This window comes from Eleginops maclovinus, chromosome 9 (assembly GCF_036324505.1).
Source record: "Eleginops maclovinus isolate JMC-PN-2008 ecotype Puerto Natales chromosome 9, JC_Emac_rtc_rv5, whole genome shotgun sequence".
NCBI classification, from domain to species: Eukaryota; Metazoa; Chordata; class Actinopteri; order Perciformes; family Eleginopidae; genus Eleginops; species Eleginops maclovinus.
This window is the reverse complement of record NC_086357.1, coordinates 21880839-21905102: the sequence shown is the minus strand read 5'-3', so window position 1 is coordinate 21905102 and position 24264 is coordinate 21880839. Positions and strand designations below refer to the sequence as shown.

Here is a 24264-nt window from a genome sequence, read left to right as displayed (position 1 = left end):
TTAGAGATGTCCCGCCCATAACCCCAGAAGGTACAATGTTTTGGACTGCTAGCCAATAGAAACGCAAATGTTACATAATGATGTCATGGAAGGAAACATAGGATTCCAAACAAGGCGATTTAGGAAGGGGCGGGGAGTGTATGGGAGAGAAACTCCCTCTTGAGGGAACTTTGGAAAGGAAAACAAAAAGGATAAAAGGGCCATTTTAAAAATGTACAACAGCACATAAGAGGGTTTGAAAATGTCACATTTTATAATGACTGCATTCAAATACTCAAATAAATTCAGCACAATAAATATTGAAATATTCTTTTACTGAGTTTGAAGTGTCATTGTTCTTGATAACCAGACAAATAATCAGATTATATTAAATATGTAAGTTTGTAAACAATTATAACAAAGATTCATATGCCATTGTAACTCTGACACACACTGTAATATAATGTCTAACAGAAAGCAGAGACATTCACCATCACATGCCTTTAGTGCAGTAATGATCTGCTTCTAATAAGAATAGTTTTAAACCTATTTTTGTTGACTAAACACGCAGCAGAGGAATCATTCTGTACTGAAACACAATTTATTTTATGTTCTACATGTGTTGCAGATAGATATAACTGACAGAGATGAGTGTATTAGGAGGAGCTTACATTAAAAATATATATTTCTACAGCCACCCACACAAGGAATAAAGTATGCAGGGACTAAGTGTATGCTAGGCACTACTGTAGGTATGCATGGTAAACTTTATGGGATGTGACAACTATAGAGAGACCCAGAAAAAGAAAATCAGGCCCCTGACACAGAAACACTTGTACTGCACTGCTAGTGTCTGATTTCAACGACAGCGACTGCCTGAGATACAAGGGAATGTATTCATTTATGAATGTATTACATTAGACTATACACTACATTTTTCTGTAGTGTTTAGGTATGAATTGGAGTTTGCTTTGTACCGAGTCACTGTATTATCGAATGTCATTTAATTATCTGAGATCTGAGAGAAGAAAGAAAGAAAGCGAAAAAGTCAGAACGTAAAGTAATAACAATTAGTGCAGTGGTCACTGTTTTGTATTTTACTGTTCAGTACAGGAACAAGTAGTATAAAGATTATGTTATACTCCAATAAGAGAGAAATCATCTACATTTAGATGACAGGATTACATGTTTCCTCAATCCAAAGAACAGCCCTTGTATGTAAACTTTTCAAACGCCCTGATCTCCATATTTTACCATACTACTACTACTAACTAACTAATCCAAAGACACATTCAAATGGAAGGATAGTAACTCTGCAAACGCTGTAGCAATTGGGCGGAAGTGGATAGGGCCACATTTGACAAATTTATTGTGAGATTGGACCAAAAGAGACATTTATTTACTGACATTTTTCCTATGAGTCTGAGGTAAAGGTCAGAATTCTGAGATTTTAGAAAAGATATATAATATTTTTTCTCAGAACAAAAACAACGTGTTCACTTTAGGTCAGATCTTTTAAAAAACCTCACTTGTGGCCCTCATCATCTTCCATACATTGGCGACAGAAAAGAAAGGTCAATAAGGAAAGTGTCACAATTTGGCTAACACAAATGCTTCTGTTGGTGTTGCTGACGCAGGTCTGTGTGTGTGTGTGTGTGTTAGAACAGCTGCTTACAATAAGAAATTAATAAATGTGTTTGTAAAGTTGCAAAAAGAGAGAAAAGTGCATTTAAAGGGTTCTGGGCAACATGCTAATTAGATTTCAGAGGTTATAGAATAAAAGGCAAAATCATCAAGCAGAAGCATTTGTCAAAAAGTCTAGCATTTGCAGATGGACTGTGGAAGGAGATTAGAAAAATAAATAAACAAATAAAACCTACACAATAGGAGAAACCATGCAGAGCATCTGGCAGAGTATTATATAAACTGTGAGCGACTGTAGGGAACGAAGTGATACATGTCCTTTAATGCAAACGGTAGCTACAAAATCCGGCTTTAAACATAATCTTGTAAAGTTTGGGAAAATATTGAATCTCCATCAACATCTCAACAATAAAGCAGAACTTAATCGGACCACTGACTCTTTATCAAACACTTATTGCTGTCAATATTACCAAACGTATTAAGTGTAATCTGATTAGTACCTTCAGTTAGTTATTCAGTCAGAATAATTCAACAGGTTTAAACATTTGCATACATAAACAGAAACTTTGGTTTCACTTTGTTCGTTCTTCAGCTTTTATTAAAAGTGTGGGGTTGTTTGGGAACATGGGAGTTACTTATATCTGCTTGTGTTGTAGGTTTAGCTACCGACCCTTTGTTTTTTTGCAATTCATCCTTTCCGTATCCTTTCATCTTCCTCTACTGTGTGCTTTCTAATGAAGTAAAAATGTCCATGAAGTTGTTTTGTAACTGAAGGCATTGCTTGTCCTGAGACGTTCTCTCCAGGACACAATGAGAAGTTCAGTAAAACACTATTACCATAACAAGCCTCGATATTCATTATTTTTCAAGGCATTCAAATAGGTTCCAAAGGGCATAATTTGGGCTTAGAACAAAAACACAACAGATCTCAAAAACACTGTATAAAAATACTTACAAACCTTCAACCTTGTACCATTTGGAACTCTCAAGGTGGATAACAACGCAGGGACTGAAACTAAGCAAAACGAAAATGCAAATCACTGACACTGAAATATGGAAACCATTGAAAGGAGAATAATAACAGTCCCGAACAGACCGGAGGAATTCCAATTTCCAGTGTCATTACCCAGTAATGGTCCAGGCATTAATGAGATGTGGCGAGTATAATGTCAGGTTCAGAAATGTTCCCCTTTTTAATGCTTTTGGACACAACTCAGCGGCATCTGATGGACTCTTTTTGAGACGTCAATGACAGAGGCACGCTGCAATATACACCCTGCAAAGGATCCGCACTGTCCTTGGCTGTTGATCGAAGCTGTAGCGTTTACAGTAAGGCTGAGCTCTGCAGTTTCATTATCTGTATGGAATTCACTTTGGCATAGTAACAATGTGCCCAAGCTGCTGCTGCAAGAAATGTGAGATCCAGGGTTAGAAAAAAATATGGATTTATATTTGCATTATGTGAGTTTGAATGGATTTACATTTTGAGTCGTACAAAATTCGTTGTAATTAACTGGCAGTGAATAATAATTTCTTAGATACATTTGAATACTTGGTCTGTTGCTACTCACGTGACAACGGTCTTACAACTATCACTTTAAATAATCTGCTGTCAAGAGAAGTGTCTTTGAGTCAGGGATGTTTTAATAGGATCTGATTGATGAATCTTGAAGCTGCATCAATGTATTTTAAGCCGCTAAAATGGAAAAACAATGGCGAAAAACAAGCTGACATTATTACTTTACTAACTGTTTACACATCAGCAGACACTAGCCACATTTGAATACCACTGGAGCTTTCTTTACAGGCCACCTTTTTTTTAATATATATATTATTCTGGTTAAGTCGATATCAACTCCTGAGGTAAACATCTGATTCCCTTGCTTGCTTAATATGCAGGTCGACAAACGGTTTAAGTTTGCTGAAAACTTTTGCCTTTCGCTATTGAAAACAGGGCTAATGAGTGATACATCTGAACTGGCAGAAAATCTATGAGCTTTAAAACCAAAGATATTTGCTTTAAAAAAGAAGGTCAATGGAGATACAGATCCCTCTCTGTGGGTTCATCAATACAAGCAACTCCTTTCACATTTCTCTTAGTCATTTTCCCCACTGTAAATATAATAAATATTGATTGATGCAACTTTAAATTAAACAAACGAGCGGAAATTTCCTGTAGAGATCGATGGCTTGGCTGGAAATTTGTTCCACAGCTGTACTTTAGGTATGAAGGTTATTCATTGTCTGTCTTAGGGGCTCATTATTTGTGGGGACTATCAGAGGCAGGGGAGGCTTACAAAAGAGGCCAACAACATTCACAAAATCAGAGTTTGATTTTTTAAATTATGTTCAATAGTCTGGGAATAATATGGCTCGAAATATTTATAATAAGGTCATATTGGAATTTGTGCTTACAAATATTGTCTATGGTCTTAAGAAATATAAGAAAAACACACTTTTAATGTTCAAACTTTTTAGGTTTCTTACAAAAACTACATTACTTGTACCTTTGCGAGATGATCGTCTTTTACAGCCAGACAATATCATAGTAGACACAGTAGTTAAACTCAAATACAACTTCTGATATCTGAAGCAGGTCCCTGATTTAGTTTTAGTCCCATCCACCCGACCACAAGTTTGCATTACATGACGTGAATGAAAGGATAATAAAGAGGATACGGTACGTTGTTGACTATGTTGTAAAATACAGTAAATAAAGACGTTAGAGATGGGAGGATGCTACGTTACTACAACTGTGCAACTAAGTCTGTGAGTAGAAACAACTCAGTGCTGCAGATTCAAAAGTCCTCATACAGACTTTATGTTAGAACAGTCTGCTCTTGGTTTCTCCCTGCTGCCACTCACTTATCATTCATACATTCGGATAGTCAAACTCGAGCAGACAGATTGTGGGAGAGAGAGCAGAAATCCCCCCGTGCTCCTGCAGTCCAGCCCCTCATTAGAGTCCACTAGAAGAGTTTAATTAAGATCACAAGTTTGAGGAAAGCCTGGATCTGACATTGATGTGGTCTGTCTCAGGAAGGCTCCCAATAGGGTCCCTCTTGGGTAGTCCTGAGTCCCCAAGACCTGTTCCCGCACCCCCTACTGCCAGCCCTGCACCAGCCCCAAAGCCCTGCGCAGACCCGGGGGGCAGGGATACTACAGGGAAAGCCCCCACAGACATCTGGTGGGGCAGTACCACCCTGTGTGGTATGGCGCTACGTACACCTGTGATACCCGATGGTATCTGAGCGGGGCCAATAGAAGTGGAGGAGACTCGTGTGGACTGGGGGGGACTTGGGGCACCTGGTTGCACCCCCTCATGAGGCAGTGAGGGCTGAGAGGCTGACAATGCCCTGGCGTCTTGGTTTAAACCGCCCATTTGCAAGGAATGAGTACTCTTGTGTGTGCTGGGCCGGTGTGCTGGGCTGGCCATGTGCTGCTGGGTCAGAGAGAGCTGGGAGCCTGAGGTGGGGCCAGCCATACTGGAGCCGTACTGGAATGATCGTCGTCCGAGTGCCAGGGGGCTCTGGACAGAGGGGCTGGCCAGGGCAGGGGCAAAGGCACCAGAAGGGAGGAAATGAGACTGCAGTGGAGAGGCTGACACTGGGCTGGATACACTTTCCAGCACCTGGAATCTCCTCATCATCCTGGGTGACTGCAGGTTCCCCCCTCCCATCGAGTTACCTTGCATAGGGGCACAGAAGTTCATGGCTACAGCCTGCTGCAGAGTGGCAATTGCTGAATTCTGAGGACGCGAAGACGTGCCTGGAGAATCAAAGATACCGCCGTGTAGAGGAGGCGTCATGGACATGGCCCGTGGACGTGGTACATCGACCTGCTGAACCATCTCCCGATCATATTTCACTATCTCCTGGATCATCTCGTTCTCGCGGTTGTTGAAAACACCTGAGTTCAGGTCATGCTGAACTTTGTGCATCAGGATTGAGTTCTTTTTGCCTGCAATGACAAGGAAAAAGATTGTTTGTATATTTAATTGTTTGGGTTTAACAGATTTGGTTGTACAGGCAAAGTTGGGTTACATAGCATTATTGTACCGTCTCTTTCTCAGCGTCAATTTGATACAGAAAAAACATCATCACTATTTACCTTTATCCTTCATTCTATTCCCGGTGACGGTGGATAAAGGAGCCTAAATATAGAACTATCCACCGGTTCCTCCAAACACAAAACCCATCACTGGCAAACACAAACAACAAAGATAGAGAGAGGAATAAAGAGCATCCTGTTTTGCACTCACTATATCCCACAACAGGGGTAGTTTGCAGACTCACTTCAGAGTTGATAATGTGAGAGAGAGAGAGCATCTCTCAACACATCAGTTTATTTATGCCGCTATGTCTATGGATATACTTCCTGTAGGTGATTACAGGTTTGCAGGTTTTGGTGTTTATATATATGTATAATCTTGACACTCCTGCATAAACATTCATACACTTGTGCAGGCACTCTTTCAATTACTGTTATGCGTAAGTGTTTTAGATGCATGAGCTTAGGACGTGGTGAGCATACCACTGGATGAATGAGAATGTGATTTTAATACACGAGTTTGTGTGAGAGTTTGTGAACAGATGATAAAGTGCTGCTGCTTTTCAATGTGTCCGTAATCTACTTCAATTCATTTCTTCTATAAATGGATTCTTTCGTCACCATGGAAGAATGTGAGAAATACATAACTCTCTTCACGAATTTAAGGTGACACAGGGTAAGTGATTCATATTCAAGGTGATATCGAAGGTGTAAAGTATTCCTTTATCAGAAGCATGCACTTTCTGTATGTGGTGGTAAAAACAGGCATGGGATGTATAAAATATTCAAGCATCATGGAGCCCCCAACTTCCTGCTGTGAGGGGGAAAGAATCAGCATCAGTGTCTTCGCAGACTTCAAGAATGAGCAAGGACGGGAAGACACGTCTAAACAAAAGAAGAGAAAAAGCAATGTGATGCGACGTAGATGGTTTACCAATACAAGTGTGTGTGTGTCACAAAAGGCCTCCTCTGACTTAATGATCAGGAAGGGTGATGGGGCGTCAAAGAAAGACATCCCACTATCTGAAAGAAGAAGAATTCTATTTTGGGATCAATTTCTCACCAGAGAATCGTTTGCTTTTACGTGTGAAGAAAAACAAATCATGGCAGGTTGAGGCAAACAGGCTCAATGAGTCAGGTGTTTCCCAGATGGGGTTCCTCTCAGCGTTTAATACGTAGTTAGCATTTTTACAATCAAACCATGCTGAGCTTCAGATGATGAAACATGCGCTTATTTGTTTGCCAACAATTCGTTTTATGCCTTTTTTAATAGACTTTCTTTTGGCAAGAATGGGGTGGAAACTCTGAGTTTAATCAGGCAACTATCAAGCGAGTGCTAAAAGTTGTAATACCTCAAGCAGTCGACCAATGATGATTATGATGCTAAAGGCCATTCACAGAGCTTGACAAGCACTGCAGGGGGAAGACGGATTGGATCAAAGACCAGATATCTGCTGCTTGTTGGCCTTTTCTACCATCTGCTATAACTTGGAGTTAAAGAGGGGATGTTTCGAGAATCTCTGAAGCAGCAGGTGGTCTAGGGAGCTGGCTTGCAAGCTAGGCTGTTAGTCATTACAACAGCCTGAGTGATACACATTTAACAAAGAGGTCAAAAAGGCCGGTGATCAACTTGTTTCTCTCTAGCACGGTCAGTCGCGACAACAGAAGGAGAAAGATGGCAGTAGGCAGATCCAGACTGTGGTGACTCTGCCCCCCACCCACCCCTGCAAGGTTGTATAAGTTCCATCTGTGGTCGAAAAAACACACAAAGTTGGCCATGGAGGCTTTGTGATGAGGTCACTTAGACACCAAGGAGGCAGAAGAATCCCCTTTCGCTGTGCTGCAGCCTGGAAAAGCCCGGCTTTAACTTTGAGAGAGTTTTTCCTCAAGGAGTAATTCTAGATCCTCCTCGAAGAAAATTGGGGGTCGTTCTCGGTTCACAGGGAGGAAGATAAAGCCAAAACCAGTATCCATCTTGGTGAGACATGAATGGCAAAAAAGATGCCAAAGACAACACTGGAGAACAATAGCACTCTGCTGGCACTTAAAGGGTGTGTTGACAAGGAAACAGGATATGAAACCACCTGTTAGGGAGGTAGGAATACAAGTGGTGCCAATGCAGAGCTTCATTAAGCTTTGTAGCCTTTCAGAAGTCAAAGCCGATGAGCAGGTGTTAGGCTTTAGCTCCTGTTGGCTCACACATCAGTTGCATTGCCTATTCATTATCATGTAACACCTCCATTCCTCTTGAAATCACAGCTATACTGCTCTTTCTGCTGATCTTGTGTGACACTGTGTTGACAATGTCATGCATTAAGGGTATGAACACAATGCAGAGATTTTGTTCAAATGGATGAGAAAGCCTGGTTCCATCAAACATGTGAAGTATTATGCTCCTTCAGGTTGAACTGATCCTAAATAAGGCATCCTGGTCACTTGTTTCTACACTAAAGACCTTACAGAGATGCAGCAACAATCTTTTCTTACTTTGAAAAGAACAAAGCATCTGAAATGTTTTAGCAAGTCTGTATTTAAATGTCAAATTTGTATCTTTTGACAGCCCTCTGTGTGTTTGATCCAGATGCTTTCTATAACTTACACTGCTGACAAAGCCAAACTATATTATCAGTGATTAATATTCATCAAGTGCTTTTGGAGCCCAGTGGGAATAGTAGGTCAGTGGTTATGTCCTGGAGCACACACGTCAGTCTCCCCGCTAAAATATGTGAGCTGGCTGACTGGAGGCTGCTCATGTGAAGAATCCGGCTGCTATGGCAACAGCTGGCAGGTGGCGGATGAGGGCTTTTGTAAATATGTGGAGTGTGGTCATGTGATGGGGGGGGGGAGAATTTGACATCAACCGCGTGGATGACCTTGGGGCGGGTGATGGGAGGGGGAAAGTTGTTTGCGTTGTGAAGAAAAATAACATGTTTGTGTTGACTTGTTAACAAAGGGCTTCCGGGCTTAGACAAAGAAAGTCATTGGGGGCTGATAATTGACGCCACCATGCATGTTTGCGTCTGCCATATTGGTGCGCTACTAAACCAATACAATCTGTATTATACAGTAGATTGTGTATTGTGTTAAAATGCAGAATTATTTACAGAATGGACAGTAACTTTTTTCAGTATTAAAGGGTCCCTTTTATGCTCATTTCTGGTTCATATTTGTAATTTGTGCAAATTCTGTGATGTGTTTACATTCTTTAATGTTCAAAAAGGTCTTTATTTTTCTCATAGTGCCTGTGCTGCAGCTCCTCTCTTCAACCTCTGTCTGAAACCAGAGCCCAGTCTGCTCTGATTGGTTAGCTGGTCGGCTCTGTTATTATTGGTCGACTGCTTACAGATGTCCCGATCCTTAGCCCATCAGGGACAATGTGTTGAAGTGCTAGCCAATAAAAGCATGAGTGTTTCACAGTGATGTCACTATTTTAAGGAAGTACACAAAGGAGTCAAATGGTGACGTTTCAGGTCGGGGGGGAGTGTGCAGGAGAGAAACCTTCTATGGAGGGAACTTTGGGATTTTAGCCTTTGCAGACCATTTACACGCACTAAAACCTATAAAACACACTACAGGAAATGAAATCCCCAAAAGCCTAATAGGGCTTCTTTAACAGTTTCAAATGTGACAGTACATCATGTGACAAAACATTAACCTTCTAAACAGCAACAACTTTCTATGGGAAATGCAGACTCCGATAATGTTTAAAACGAACCAAATTTCCTCGAAATGTTTTCAGATTTAAGTGAGTCGATATTGTAGAGAAGTTTGCATCTCTCAATGTGATCGTTGACCGCAGAATCCCGGATCCTCACAACGCTTTGGAAAGAAAGATCTGTCTTTGTGCGCGTTTAAGTGCGTATGTGATTCAGTGTTCAGAGAGTCTCTGAGTGATCACTTAGAACAAATCAGTACATTCACCTAGAAATATTACAGAGGTTCAAACAGTAATCCTGCTAAGTGTCACATACGGTGTGTTAAATAACAGTTTGCAAAATGGCATATATCCACAGGAAGCCTTCCATTTTCCTGACAGATTTATGCCCAAGAAACTGCATAATAAAGGATTCAAAGCCATGAATACATTTTCACCATCGAGTCCTATCTCAGGATCATTCATACAGTGGATCACAGCTGTCATATAATGCAGTGTTTTGACAGAGACATCACGTTAATGAATGAATACATTTCCCCTATGCCTCATTTCATCTTATGAATGACTCATATGCCTACGAAGACACCATACCTGTGGTTTTCATCAGTGAAGCGTAATGCTCATTATCCATGACTAAATAAACCAAGAAGCATTTCATGAATTAGGTCTGAATGGAAAGATTGAAATAGATTTTAAAAATTGGATTGAGATCTGAGAAAAATAATGTCAAACAGTGCATCTTCTGCCCAAATGAACCCCCCCAAAAAAGATCAAACTAAACCACAAGTTATTTGCAGACAGCAGTAGATCTACAAAGATTATTCAGAAACAAAAGGTTAAATAATCAGATAAAGTTTACTTTTCTGGGTCATTACAAATCGAGTTGGCATTCTTACCTATCCTGTCCAATCTGTCAATGGCAACCGTCTCAAAGGCCCTCCTCATCATGGGATACTCCTCCAGCACCTCGTTGAAGTTGTCCACAGAGAGCGAGTACAGGCGACAGTATGTGTCCGCTCGCACGCTGGCCGTCCGTCTGCCACGGGTCAGCAGACAAATCTCTGGAGAGGTGAAAGAGAGCGCAGACAGGAGATGGTCAGTTAAAAAAAACAAAACGGACAGATTTCAGTGGCATTCCCCGAGAAAAAAACATGGGTAATAAACATCAGGATATATGTTGAGGAGTCTGAAAGTGACATCCCAGAACTCTAGGCTTTGAGCTAATGTGTGATCAGAGGTAGTACATGTGCGCAGAGGTTGTGTGTAGCCAGGGTGACCCACTGACAGTAAAACTGAATCTGTCCCCCAGCACTGGCACAGCGCTGACAGCTGTGTGAAGGGAGCACACTCTATATTTGGAGATGTTCAGCTAAGCTTCATTACATTCAGTTGTTCCCCTTGTTGCTTCCCACGGTTGTCTTGACAACTATATGCCCTTCTTTTACTCCCATGAAAGGTCGACCTCCTCTGGCTATGTGTCGGGAAGGGTAGAAAAATAACGAAACAGAAGGACACTATGTTAAGGACATGAATACAGGTGCTATAGTGGAATGCACTGGGACTGTCTGTTCATGACTGTGATGTCTGCAGCTGCACAAAGCAAACCAAGGGGGAATCAAAATCCTACGCATGTCATTGGAAAGTATATAAATATACAACAAATCCAAAATATTACAGAGCTCAACACCAACTTTTTAAAAAGTTTGCATGGTTGACAACCAGGCATTCACTTTTGGTTGCCTTTATTATGTGGTTTCCATTTTTAGTCACCTTATTATTTTTAAGACAGTGCTGTTATACGTAATGAAAGTATAAATAAAATAATAATAATAATAATAACTTGATTACAGTAACTTATGGAAGAGGATTAGGTTTTTTTTTTAGATCATGGTGATTTTTTTAGGTTGCTGAGATTGAAGTCAGAATCAGACTTGAATCCAACAATTCTGACTTTGATCTCAGAATCCCAATATTTTGAATCAGATTTCTGTAAGTATTTTGACCTTTTGCTTAGAACTCTGACTTTAATCTTGAACTAAAAAAAACGAATTCTTATGTGGTTTTCACAGATGGCAGCTAAAGTTCAAGAATTAGTTAACAACAGGAACCTGGCAACCATTGCCGTGGAGTCTTGCAATGTTCATTAGAGGACTAGTTTGACATTTTGGGAAATATGCTTAGTTTCTTTTATTCAAAGGAGTTGGACGGCAAGATTTAACAGAGGCGGGCTGCCTGTTTTCATTTTGTGTGCTAGCTTAGCTAACTATCGGCTGGCACTAGCTTCATATTTAATGTAGGCCTACGCATAAAGATGTATTAATCTTATCATCTATATCTGAAGTAGCAAAATAGTGTATTTCCCAATGTTTCAATCTTTTTTTAAGCAAAAATAAAAATGTAAGATGTAAGTATTGATAGGACCTATGCAACAGCATCCAGTGTTAATCTTTAGAAATGAACACAAACACCGTCTCTTTACAACTGATTCATTCACAAACACCTACTTACATTCACTGCCTTTGAGTCAGGTTACAGCAGCTCTTTATCCAGGGATCAATAAAGGGTGACCTTGAGTGTGACCATGTTTTCTGCCTCTCTGATAAAGGATTTATAGTTCCTCTGTAGATTAATAATTAATAGCATACGCAGATGGACGCTGTACCTCTTACTGTATGTTATGTTCCTCATGGTCAACTGCGGTAATGTAAGTAAAAGGATGTACAGTGTGATGCACTTTAAACAGAATCATACCACTACTCAGTCTATTGATGGACATGTTGGTGATACTGAATAGTAGCCAAATAAGGTAAGAGTCAGTGAAACATCACTCTAAAGCAGAATGTTTATCAGTTTTCTTACATACTAAAGTTGAAGGTTTTAAGCATTATAAAGTTTGGACTTGTGGAAAAACTGTCCTCAGATCCACAAGAAGCCCAAGAGTGTCTTTCATAAATTGTCACTCGGGAAATTATATATTCCTGCTACATCCCACAGCCATTTACATATTATTTTATCATTAATAGGACGTGCTGCGAGAGAATATTATTATTATAACCATCAGAGCTCTATTAAAAAGCTTTTCAAACCACTTGGTCACCATTTGTAGCAGAGTAACTATCATCCTTAAATATGATGTTTCTTTATGGTTGTTTTGTGTTTGCACGGGAAACTTTTTTCTGTCACAAATACAACAATATTCTTCACCTAACTCTAGTCTTCTAGATTCAGAAAATATACGTGGGTTTATAGATAATCTGTGAACCACATAAGCCTCTCCATCTGTTATATTGTTTAAATAAATGTTTGAATTACAAGATTTTGGTAGTTCAGTCCAGTAAACACAGCAAAAATACAAATGTGTGCTAATTCCCAGACAGTACATATTAAACTGTACAAAAGCAGATGTGTAATGAACCAATGAAGTTGTTCTGCCAGACAGCAATTTTATACAAGTCTATGCTGCAGATTAAGCTGCTTTTACAGCCACAGAAAACTGCTTCCAAACTCTGCCTTTATCTTAATCTCTTTATACAAAAATCTATGCAATTTAGCGAAGGATTTGTCATTGAGAAATATGTACAGAAATGTAGTTCAGGCCAAGAAATGTTAAAGGCAGGTCTTGGCTCATGTTATAGAATACTGTATTACTGTTGAACTGAGACCTGATGTTTTTAATCACTGTCAACACAGCTAAAATCTAAAAATATGAATTAGAGCTGAGGACATGTTTGACCTGGCATCACCAAGTACTTACTGCTACTTACTAATTGAGAGATTTTACCACAGACACACTGCAGGGGTTGTGTTGTCCCTTCACTCCAAGCAATCCAAGTTATGTGAAGGGAGACCTGTGATTCCCTTCATGAACAATCTTTGCTTGACATTACAACTAGCCCTGCCATAGCTGCTGTGCTGTGCTAATTAGCTGTTATTAATAGGATGTGTGTATGGGTGTGAGTGTGTATGTGCATGGGTGTGTGCCCTGTGTCCGTGCCTCTCCAACAGCGCCCTGGGCAGCATAGCAGCGACATAACTGCCAGGTATCTGTGGGTCACCACATGTAAAAGAAAATGCAGCCCAAACCATGACCTCACAAATGAATGTGGGTTTATGTTTGCCAACAGCAACACACAACCAACATGTTTCCAAACAGCAAAAGACAGCTGGGGAAAATGGGACAGAGGAGGCTGTGAGGTAACACTGAGTTTGAACTTGAACTGTTTGTTGCTAAGATTCATATCTGATTAGTAAACACACATCTGTGATATCACTGAAGTGGATTCCACTGGGTCTCGTTGTGTGAAATACCCATGCCTGGACGCATAGAACTGGATACAATAAAACAGAACAAAATAAAAAAGAATAGAACAGAATGGAATAGAATAGAATAGAACAGAATAGAACATAATAGAACAGCATAGAACATAACAGAATGGAATAGAACAGAATAGAACAGAATAGAACAGAATAGAATAGAACAGAACAGAACAGAACAGAACAGAATAGAATAGAATAGAACAGAATAGAACATAATAGAACAGAATAGAATAGAATAGAACAGAACAGAATAGAATAGAACAGAACAGAACAGAACAGAATATAATAGAATAGAACAGAATGGAATGGAATAGAAAAGCATAGAACAGAGTACTATAGAATAGAACAGAATAGAACAGACTAGAACATAACAGAACGGAATAGAATAGAATAGAACAGAATAGAATAGAACAGAATAGAATAGAATAGAACAGAACAGAATGGAATGGAATGGAACATAACAGAACGGAACGGAATAGAATAGAATAGAACAGAATGGAATGGAATGGAACATAACAGAACGGAACGGAATAGAATAGAATAGAATAGAACAGAACAGAACATAACAGAATAGAATAGAACAGAATGGAATGGAATGGAATAGAACGGAATAGAACAGAATAGAACAGAATAAAACAGAATAGAATAGAATAGAACGGAATAGAATAGAACAGAATAGAATAGAATAGAATAAAATAGAATAGAATAGAACAGAATAGAACAGAATAGAATAGAATAGAATAGAATAGAACGGAATAGAATAGAACAGAATAGAACAGAACATAACATAACGGAATAGAATAGAATAGAACCGAATAGAATAGAACGGAATAGAATAGAATAAAATAGAACGGAATAGAACAGAATAGAATAGAATAGAATAGAATAGAATAGAACGGAATAGAATAGAACAGAATAGAACAGAACATAACATAACGGAATAGAATAGAATAGAACCGAATAGAATAGAACAGAATAGAACAGAATAGAACAGAATAGAACAGAACAGAACATAACAGAATAGAATAGAACAGAATGGAATGGAATGGAATAGAACGGAATAGAACAGAATAGAACAGAATAGAATAGAATAGAATAGAATAGAACGGAATAGAATAGAACAGAATAGAACAGAACATAACATAACGGAATAGAATAGAATAGAACCGAATAGAATAGAACAGAATAGAACAGAATAGAACAGAATAGAACAGAACATAACATAACAGAATAGAATAGAACAGAATGGAATGGAATGGAACAGAACAGAATAGAATAGAATAGAATAGAACAGAACAGAACATAACAGAATAGAATAGAACAGAATGGAATGGAATGGAATAGAACGGAATAGAACAGAATAGAACAGAATAGAACAGAATAGAATAGAATAAAACAGAATAGAATAGAATAGAACGGAATAGAACAGAATAGAATAAAATAGAATAGAATAGAACAGAATAGAACAGAATAGAATAGAATAGAATAGAATAGAATAGAACGGAATAGAATAGAACAGAATAGAACAGAACATAACATAACGGAATAGAATAGAATAGAACCGAATAGAATAGAACGGAATAGAATAGAATAAAATAGAACGGAATAGAATAGAACAGAATAGAACAGAACATAACATAACGGAATAGAATAGAATAGAACCGAATAGAATAGAACGGAATAGAATAGAATAGAACATAACAGAACGGAATAGAATAGAATAGAACAGAACAGAATGGAATGGAATGGAACAGAATAGAATAGAATAGAATAGAACAGAACAGAATAGAATAGAACAGAATAGAACAGAATAGAATAGAACAGAATAGAACAGAATAGAATAGAACAGAATAGAATAGAATAGAACTGAATAGAATAGAATAGAATAGAATAGAATAGAACAGAACGGAATAGAATAGGACAGAACGGAATAGAATAGAATAGAACAGAACGGAATAGAACAGAGTAGAACAGAACAGAATAGAATAGAACAGAATAGAACAGAATAGAACAGAATAGAACAGAGTAGAACAGAACAGAATAGAACAGAACGGAATAGAATAGAATAGAACAGAACGGAATAGAACAGAGTAGAACAGAACAGAATAGAATAGAACAGAATAGAATAGAACAGAATAGAACAGAATAGAACAGAGTAGAACAGAACAGAATAGAATAGAACAGAATAGAACAGAATAGAACAGAATAGAATAGAACAGAGTAGAACAGAACAGAATAGAACAGAACGGAATAGAACAGAATAGAACAAAATAGAACAGAATAGAATAGAACAGAGTAGAACAGAACAGAACGGAATAGAACAGAATAGAACAGAATAGAACAGAATAGAATAGAACAGAGTAGAACAGAACAGAACGGAATAGAACAGAATAGAACAGAATAGAATAGAATAGAATATCATGGAGACATGTTCCTGCTGTGTAATGTTCTATTCTTATAGATGTTGTTCTATTCTATTTTATTCAATACTGTTCTATGCAGTTCTGTTTTTATTTTACTCGGGTAAGTGATCGTCCTAACTCGGAAAACAAAGTTAAAAGGCAAAGTAAGACAACATTTGCTATTAAAAAATATTCAACGTTATTTTTAATTATTTTGCATTTGATGAATTTTGGAGAAAAAATGAATTAAAACCCAAACCCTCAATGCTTCTTTTCTGTCTCACTCATTGCTCTGTTTTCCAGTCCCCCGCAAAGGATCTGGGTTAAAATTTGTATTCTGAGAGGCTTAAAATGAACACAGAGTCCTAACATCTTTCTATCATATATTAAGACTCATAAATAAAAAAAACAGCATCCTTGTGAAGAACAGAAACATCTGTATCTTTATATATTTGACCACTTATTTGACTCCCTTACTGCCATAAAGCGTGTTTGCTAACATTACCACGTCTGAAAGACTTTACATGTGCTCTGTTGGGCATACCCCCCTGTGTGTTACAGCACTAGAAAGCCCTGATGTGCTTTCCACAGTACATTAGGACTCAAACAAACTGCATATACTGTATGGTGTTTGAAATAAAGGCCCCAATGTTATGTCCTCCACAAAGGAGACACGTGGATTTCTAGGTTTGAGGTGCAATCAGGTCCTTGGCCCTCCCTAGGAACAAGAAAGTGGATCAATTTACTCGAGTTCTGATGATACTAAGGTGACAGATTTAGTGACATACCTCCAAAGTAGGAGCCGTCCATCAGCTTCATGCCGATGCTCCCTTTGGTGAGGACGCTGACCACGCCGTGCTGGATGAAGTACATCTTCTTGCCGATGGTGCCCTCTCTGATGATGTAGTCTAAAGGCTGGAAGACCTCAAACCTCAGCTTGGTCAGCATGGCTGTCACAAAGTTGGGATCAGCATTGGCAAACAGCGGCATGGAGGCCACCAGCTTACGGCAGTTGAAGTTGACAATTTCCTAAATTGGAACAGGAAACAGCGGTGGATCAGAATGTTAGGGTAAGGGATTGGCAGGCAGGCAGGCATGGTACATGTGTTTTCCATGCAGCAATGTTTAAAGGTTGCACCGCATGAATACCAACACCAATGGCAACAGTGAGTTGTGGAGAATAGGTGATTCAGCATTATTAGTTTTAGGAGTATTTTACATTGGCATCTCAGGAAGTTGATTTCACAATTGATTCTGGGTGAACACGTGATTGTAAGATGTCATGGTAGCACTTTATAATAACCATTCCCTATAAATGGTCAATTAATGGCTTATTAATGAACAACTAATGGCTTATTTAAGTATTTAGAAATGATATAATGATAGTTAGTTAATTATTGTTAACCGTTACTAAGCTATTTATTAATGGTCAATTAATGGCTTATTAATGAACAACTAATGGCTTATTTAAGTATTTAGAAATTATATAATGATAGTTAGTTAATTATTGTTAACCGTTACTAAGCTATTTATTGCAAGTACTTTGCAAACCATTTACAATATTTTGTCAGATGGCCATTATAAAGTTGCAGCTGGTGATAGTTACACCATATTGATTGCTAATGAGTAATTTGTAGAGTGTATATTAGTTATCTTTAAGAATTACCAAGATGGTCATTCTAAAGTTGCCACCGATGGGAATTCATTAAAAGTATGTTGTCTGTAAACCATCTATAAACACTGTCAAGATGGCTATTCTAAAGTTGCCATCGATGTGAAGTTATTGAAAGTATGTTGTCTGTAAACCATCTATTAACACTGTCAAGATGGCTATTCTAAAGTTGCCATCGATGTGAAGTTATTGAAAGTATGTTGTCTGTAAACCTATAAACACTGTCAAGATGGCTATTCTAAAGTTGCCATCGATGAGAACTGCAATTGCAAAATATAAATCAATGGGTTAAATTGCAAATGACACTAAAAATGATAGATTAATAGTATTAACAGACATAAGAGCTGATTTCACGGTCAGGTTCAGACATTTATTGAACTTAAAGTGAAGTTAAGACAAACATATGGCAAGTAACCAAAACATGACTCGCCGATTAAAAATAATAAAAAACAAGTAAAAAATATTGAGGTCTTGACACAAATAACAACCCTCCTTTAATAAATGTGCGCGTGTGTGTGTGAGAGTGAGAGACAGAGAACAGCTAGACTCAGCATGGCCAACGGTAAATTTCGGGGCTTAAACTTACCGTTGGCCATGCTGAGTCTAGCTCATGGTCTAGCTACAAATGCTAACAGGAGTGACAGCGCGTCTGACTGACTGGGAGGTCGCACAACGCTGGGAGAGGTATGTATCATCTCGTCTCACTTCTGAGAAGAACATATTTCATTGGTAAAGTACGGTGGACTGTTTCTTTAAAGGGCCTCTGTCTCTCACTCTCACACACACACGCGCACATTTATTAAAGCGATCCAACGGAACTTGTCAAAAAGCCCATTATGGAGCTCCCCCTACAGGCTTGGAGGTAACGTACGTTTACGACACTGTCGGCCTCTCTCTTTCTCTTCCTTGCTTCATCAGTCAACGTCTTCTTTTTCTTCGGTGCCTCTGCCATGATGATGTACTGACAATGCTGCGCTTGCTTCTCCTTATACCTGGGTGCGTGGAGGGGGTCTATTTGTTATTGCGGTAGGTGTGCCAGAAAGCAAGTCGAAGTACTTCCGCTCATCTCCCGGCCCGGTCTAGCAAAGTTACATAGCGCAGTTATCTCACCTCAGACCCCCGATGGGCATGAAAGAGAGGCAAATCGTCATATTAAAAGTCATTCTAGCCGCTCAATTTTTTTCAAGCTGTTATTTTAAGGTACAAATGCTACATTGGATCGCTTTAAAGGAGGGTTGTTATTTGTGTCAAGACCTCAATATTTTTTACTTGTTTTTTATTATTTTTAATCGGCGAGTCATGTTTTGGTTACTTGCCATATGTTTGTCTTAACTTCACTTTAAGTTCAATAAATGTCTGAACCTGACCGTGAAATCAGCTCTTATGTCTGTTAATACTATTAATCTATCATTTTTAGTGTCATTTGCAATTTAACCCATTGATTTATATTTTGCAATTGCAGTTCTCATCGATGGCAACTTTAGAATAGCCATCTTGACAGTGTTTATAGATGGTTTACAGACAACATACTTTCAATAACTTCACATCGATGGCAACTTTAGAATAGCCATCTTGACAGTGTTTATAGATGGTTTACAGACAACATACTTTTAATGAATTCCCATCGGTGGCAACTTTAGAATGACCATCTTGATAATTCTTATAGATAACTAATATACACTCTACAAATTACTCATTAGCAATCAATATGGTGTAACTATCACCAGCTGCAACTTTATAATGGCCATCTGACAAAATATTGTAAATGGTTTGCAAAGTACTTGCAATAAATAGCTTAGTAACGGTTAACAATAATTAACTAACTATCATTATATAATTTCTAAATACTTAAATAAGCCATTAGTTGTTCATTAATAAGCCATTAATTGACCATTAATAAATAGCTTAGTAACGGTTAACAATAATTAACTAACTATCATTATATCATTTCTAAATACTTAAATAAGCCATTAGTTGTTCATTAATAAGCCATTAATTGACCATTTATAGGGAATGGTTATTATAAAGTGCTACCGATGTCATTTATGTTCTTAATTTGAGTACCCCAATGTTGTCCTCATTTTCTGTTACCTGAAGTGTCCTGAAGCATACCATTGCTTATTGTTAACCACAGTAAACAATCCTCACTGGCAGTAGGAAAATCAACTCTTGGGTGCATGGAAATCTTAATTACTTTAAGAAGTAAGAAAGTAAATAACGAAGAGTTTATATCTAAAACGATGAAGAGAAGTCTGGATCTGTTTGCCTGTGTATGAGCACATTATGCCTTGCTGTTTTCATACCTGGCGCAGAGGCTCATTTAGCTCCTCCAGGATGCTCTCTTCGTCAAACATTTTGCCCTGGTATCTGTGCTCGTAGTAGTCATGGATTTTCTGTCGGAAGTCTGCTGGTAACTTGTGGAACGACATGTACTGCTCCACTTGTTTGTACTGTAGGATGGAGAGGGAAAGAGGTGAAGAGAAACAGAAGCATAAATCAATGAAATCAAGATTCAGCATCTCTATTCTTAATTGTGTCGGGAAAAGTTTTGAAGTATGTCCTACTTTGCAGCACACCTCTCATTTCACATTTATACCCAAAAATACTTTTGCTCAATCATCAGCTGTAGCTTTCATGTGTGCCGATACTGGGATGTACAGCTCTGCATACATGAAGATCCTGTGACCCATTTATATCTTGTAGCTATGAGGAAAGCTGTGATGAAGCTGTTAAAGAAACATGACAGCTATGTAAATCCCTCAAGGATTCATCACGCTCTACTGTGTTCTGAGTAGGAAGACACTGCTATTGGACATCCTAATAAACAAACTTTGGTGTGACTAAATGTTTTATTTTGAAGGGACAAACGAACAGCAAATATAATCAGGCTTTCAAATGGAAAATATCTATTATTGTTTTGGGTTTTCATGAGTGAAATATATGAAACAACTCATCCATGATCTGGTTAGTCAATAAGAGATACATAGGTAAATAATTAAATTGAACAGTGGGCATTTGTGTACCCGGGTTACTATTCTGAGAGAGGAAGACGTTTGTTATTTATGTTGGGGTTGATAAATATGTAACTATGTGGATAGAAAAAAAAGAGCAGTATATGGAGGTTGGCTGGCAGCAGCGCATCGTGTCTGCTCACCCATATGATTCACACCATCACATATACGCCACCGTTATGTTTATCTGCATCACATGCAACCTGAGTGTCCACTTCCCTCAACTCATTATGCCGCTCCATAACACATTTCATGCCTGGATTCCCTGTGAAAATAGCAGCTGGATCTACTGTACAGCTTCTGCTGCGAGGTGGAATTGCATGGCACTGTGTGAATTGGGAAATGAATCTTCACATTCACTGTATGCCAATGGCCCCTTTGATTAGCTTTATTTATACCGAGAAGATGGGGCAATTTATGGCGATGTCACACAACAACACCTTCCAATGTAAACTGAAAATAAACAGTATATGCTACATACAAATAACAAACTCCTGAGGGGGAAAATGGACACATGATTTCTGTTTTACAACAACTAACCAACTAACCAACCCCTTTGGCTTCTTTATATATCTTATTATGATACTTAAATCACACGTTACATTGCATTTTACTGCTTTTTTGCATTTATGGTTAGATGCTAAGCTAACTGCATTTCGTTGTCTCTGTACTTGTGCTGTGCAATGACAATAAATTGAATCTGACCGCTCATCTAATCCAACTAGTGCTGTGAACTTCCTTTTTATATCACAATCAGACTCACCATAAACAAAGCCAATATCCCATTAAACAAGTATACGACATTCAAGAAGGAAAAGGAGTTGTTTATGGACCCAAATCAGTTTTTTAAACAGCGATCAATACTGTGCAACACATGGCCCTGTTGTTGGAGCAACTTTAAAGTGTTACGTAAGGTCTGCCTCGCTCCCAAGCGCATGTGTTTGTGTTAAGCATTGTAAGTCATCCGTCTGGGGGATAAACTGTCAATTGGATAAGTGGTAGGTTTCAAGCAGAGGGTCAAAGGAGAACAGCACCGCACCGAAAAATACAAAACTCAGCTCAACTCTTCTATACAGAGCTAACATGTTAAGTTTAGATAAGCAGAGCTCAAACAGCCATGCAGTGCCACTTACTGTCAGTGAAAGTAAAAGAAAAAATGAATTGATTGCACCCTGTCAAGCAAAGCTGTCGTTGTTTACAGCCCACCTGTGGTTTGGCAACGTCTATATTAATCAGAAGAGTTATAACTCGTTTACCTTCCAGTTTTGAAGTTATGGTTATCACGGCTGTCAGTTTTCATAAGTTTAACCCCAACAGAAGAAAAACACCTACGAAGAAATCTGAATATGACAGAATAAAACTTCGCCGTTTAAACCGGTTGGATACATGTGGACATTTCCCACTACAGAGTCAGTTTAGATGACATTAACATGCTATACCTACCAGTGGGCAATATGACATGAAAGGAAATGTTTTAAAACCCATTTAGAGACATGGAAACTCTAGGTCAATGGCGTGTGATGACTCCCAACTTTATTTGAGATTTTTCCTTTAATTTGGCACATAACTGTATCTCATTAAGTCACTGGAAGGCCAATAGAAACCCCCAAAAAGAATCATATGAACACATTTGCAGTAGGTTTAAAAATAAATCTTTAGCCTCTCTTTACAATCTACATCCAGTTCTTTAATCATCTAGAGAGCCTATACATTCCTGCCTCTGAGAACCAGGCCATCAGGATTTATACCCTGTATGGAGACCAGTCGGGGTGCTGTCAGTGACCTTGCTTGTAACAGGCGATGACACGTACATAGTATAGTGTGGCTCTCTGTGTAGGAAATTACATTGTGTGACACTGTTAGGTGACATATGGGTTAGAGGAGAAAATGAAGGCTTGGCCCTGGTGGCTTTGGTGTCACAGTAAATTACATTATCCTTTCTACAGGACACACTGGCTGTCATGGTAGGACAGCATTAATTTTGTTTCCATACAGTAGGATTATCCTGCATAATATAGAGCAGTGGGAGAGAAAACCGGCTTTATTGTAAGAGTTGCAGCGTTGGTGAAAGAGAGTGATATACGTCCCTATTTTCAGGAAAACTTAATTTACTTTTAAACAACTATAAATCCACTCCATGTCCTATAATCCTTCTCTTTTTGCTTTTAGTTCACATATTCCCCACACTCTTTCTTTCCATTTCCCTATCTCTTTTAAACACTTTTCCCTAACAATTGCCCAGTGTCATTCTGTTCTCCATTGTGATGTATAGACTACAGAATGAATACAGAAATAGCATTGCCTCTACATGACAAAATGAAAATCCTAGTGTGTAAGTTACTTTAATGAACCACATCATGAAATGACATCTGGAAAACAATTAACCGCATCTTCTTCCTTCTTACGTAAAGCAGTTTTAATCCCATCTCATTCAGTCTTAATTAATTGCCTTTGTCCATGGTTTATTTAGCAGGAAACCACATGGCAGCGCAAAATGAACCCTTACTTGGTTTCATCTTCAACCATATATACACATTTGGAACACATCTTGAAGGTAAAGACATTATCTGAAAAACAATCTGAACTTTCTTTTTAATAGAAAAGTTAAGGAGGGGATTCCCCAAATGTGTGTTTCTTTAACCCACCAAGTTGTACAAAAAAAGACTGAAGCAATTCTCGTTAGACTTCACAAATTCCTTCCTATTTGCCGTGTGTCAGTAACAAATAAAGATGCCGCCACTGTCCCGAGAATCCAGCTTTTTTAATCAAGCGTTGGGATAAACTGGGAGGCTTCCAATAAATGTCTCCTGCCTCAGGATTCAGTGTGATGCGGTCTCAATTAAACTGAAATGACAACTCTCTCTCTCTATACCCCACTATTTTATAAGTGGTTGCTGAAGGAGCTGAGTCTTATTGACTTTCTGATTTTCTCAGCATTAGTTTTAGATTAGTGACCATGTCACTCAAAGTCAGTGAAATGGGAGTGAGTCTCCAAAGTCGTCATGTTGCAAAAAGTCAAAAAACTACTCTTACTACTTTTAGGCTACAAAATGTGGAGTAGGACACAGTTATAGTGAAGCTGAATTAAATATGACAAATTCTGTTTGGCTGGAAATAGAATCAAAAAGAAAATATATTGTGGACGCTGTAATGTAATGCATACTGTGTTAGCACATTGTCATGATCTACGGAGGGCATGACGCTGCCTGATCTCCTGAACTTTTAATCATGATGATCTGAGTTACACTGAATAACCCACAAACAAAGTCAAAGAAAAATAACCATAATCCATGAACCAATCCTCACATTTATAGCAAGATACTCACTTCTACAATGAATATGTACCCTTATAGTTGGCACATTTCAGAAGCAGAACTTTAAACATTCCCAAACACTACACGTAAAATACTCACATGTCCGACACACATGACATCCAACTGTCTTTATAATACAGTGTCCATTTTGTAGAATCAGATTTCGTGGTTGGGTTATGAAGTTAAGACTATACTTAGATCCTCTCCCAGTACTTGTGTA

The 24264-nt window shown here is 38.5% G+C and overlaps 1 protein-coding gene across 1 annotated transcript in view; it reads right to left on the bottom strand.

Moving 5' to 3' along the window:
- Positions 1-340: 340 nt before the first annotated feature.
- hcn2b (hyperpolarization activated cyclic nucleotide-gated potassium channel 2b) overlaps positions 341-24264 on the bottom strand; it is a 49167-nt gene continuing 25243 nt past the window's right edge. Inside the window, exons 5-8 of the mRNA XM_063892097.1 lie at positions 20023-20169; positions 16836-17076; positions 10225-10389; positions 341-5583 (exon numbers count right to left, since the gene is read on the bottom strand). Coding sequence (XP_063748167.1) covers positions 4613-5583; positions 10225-10389; positions 16836-17076; positions 20023-20169 — 1524 coding nt within the window. The 3' untranslated portion in view covers positions 341-4612. The remainder of the gene's footprint in view (positions 5584-10224; positions 10390-16835; positions 17077-20022; positions 20170-24264) is intronic.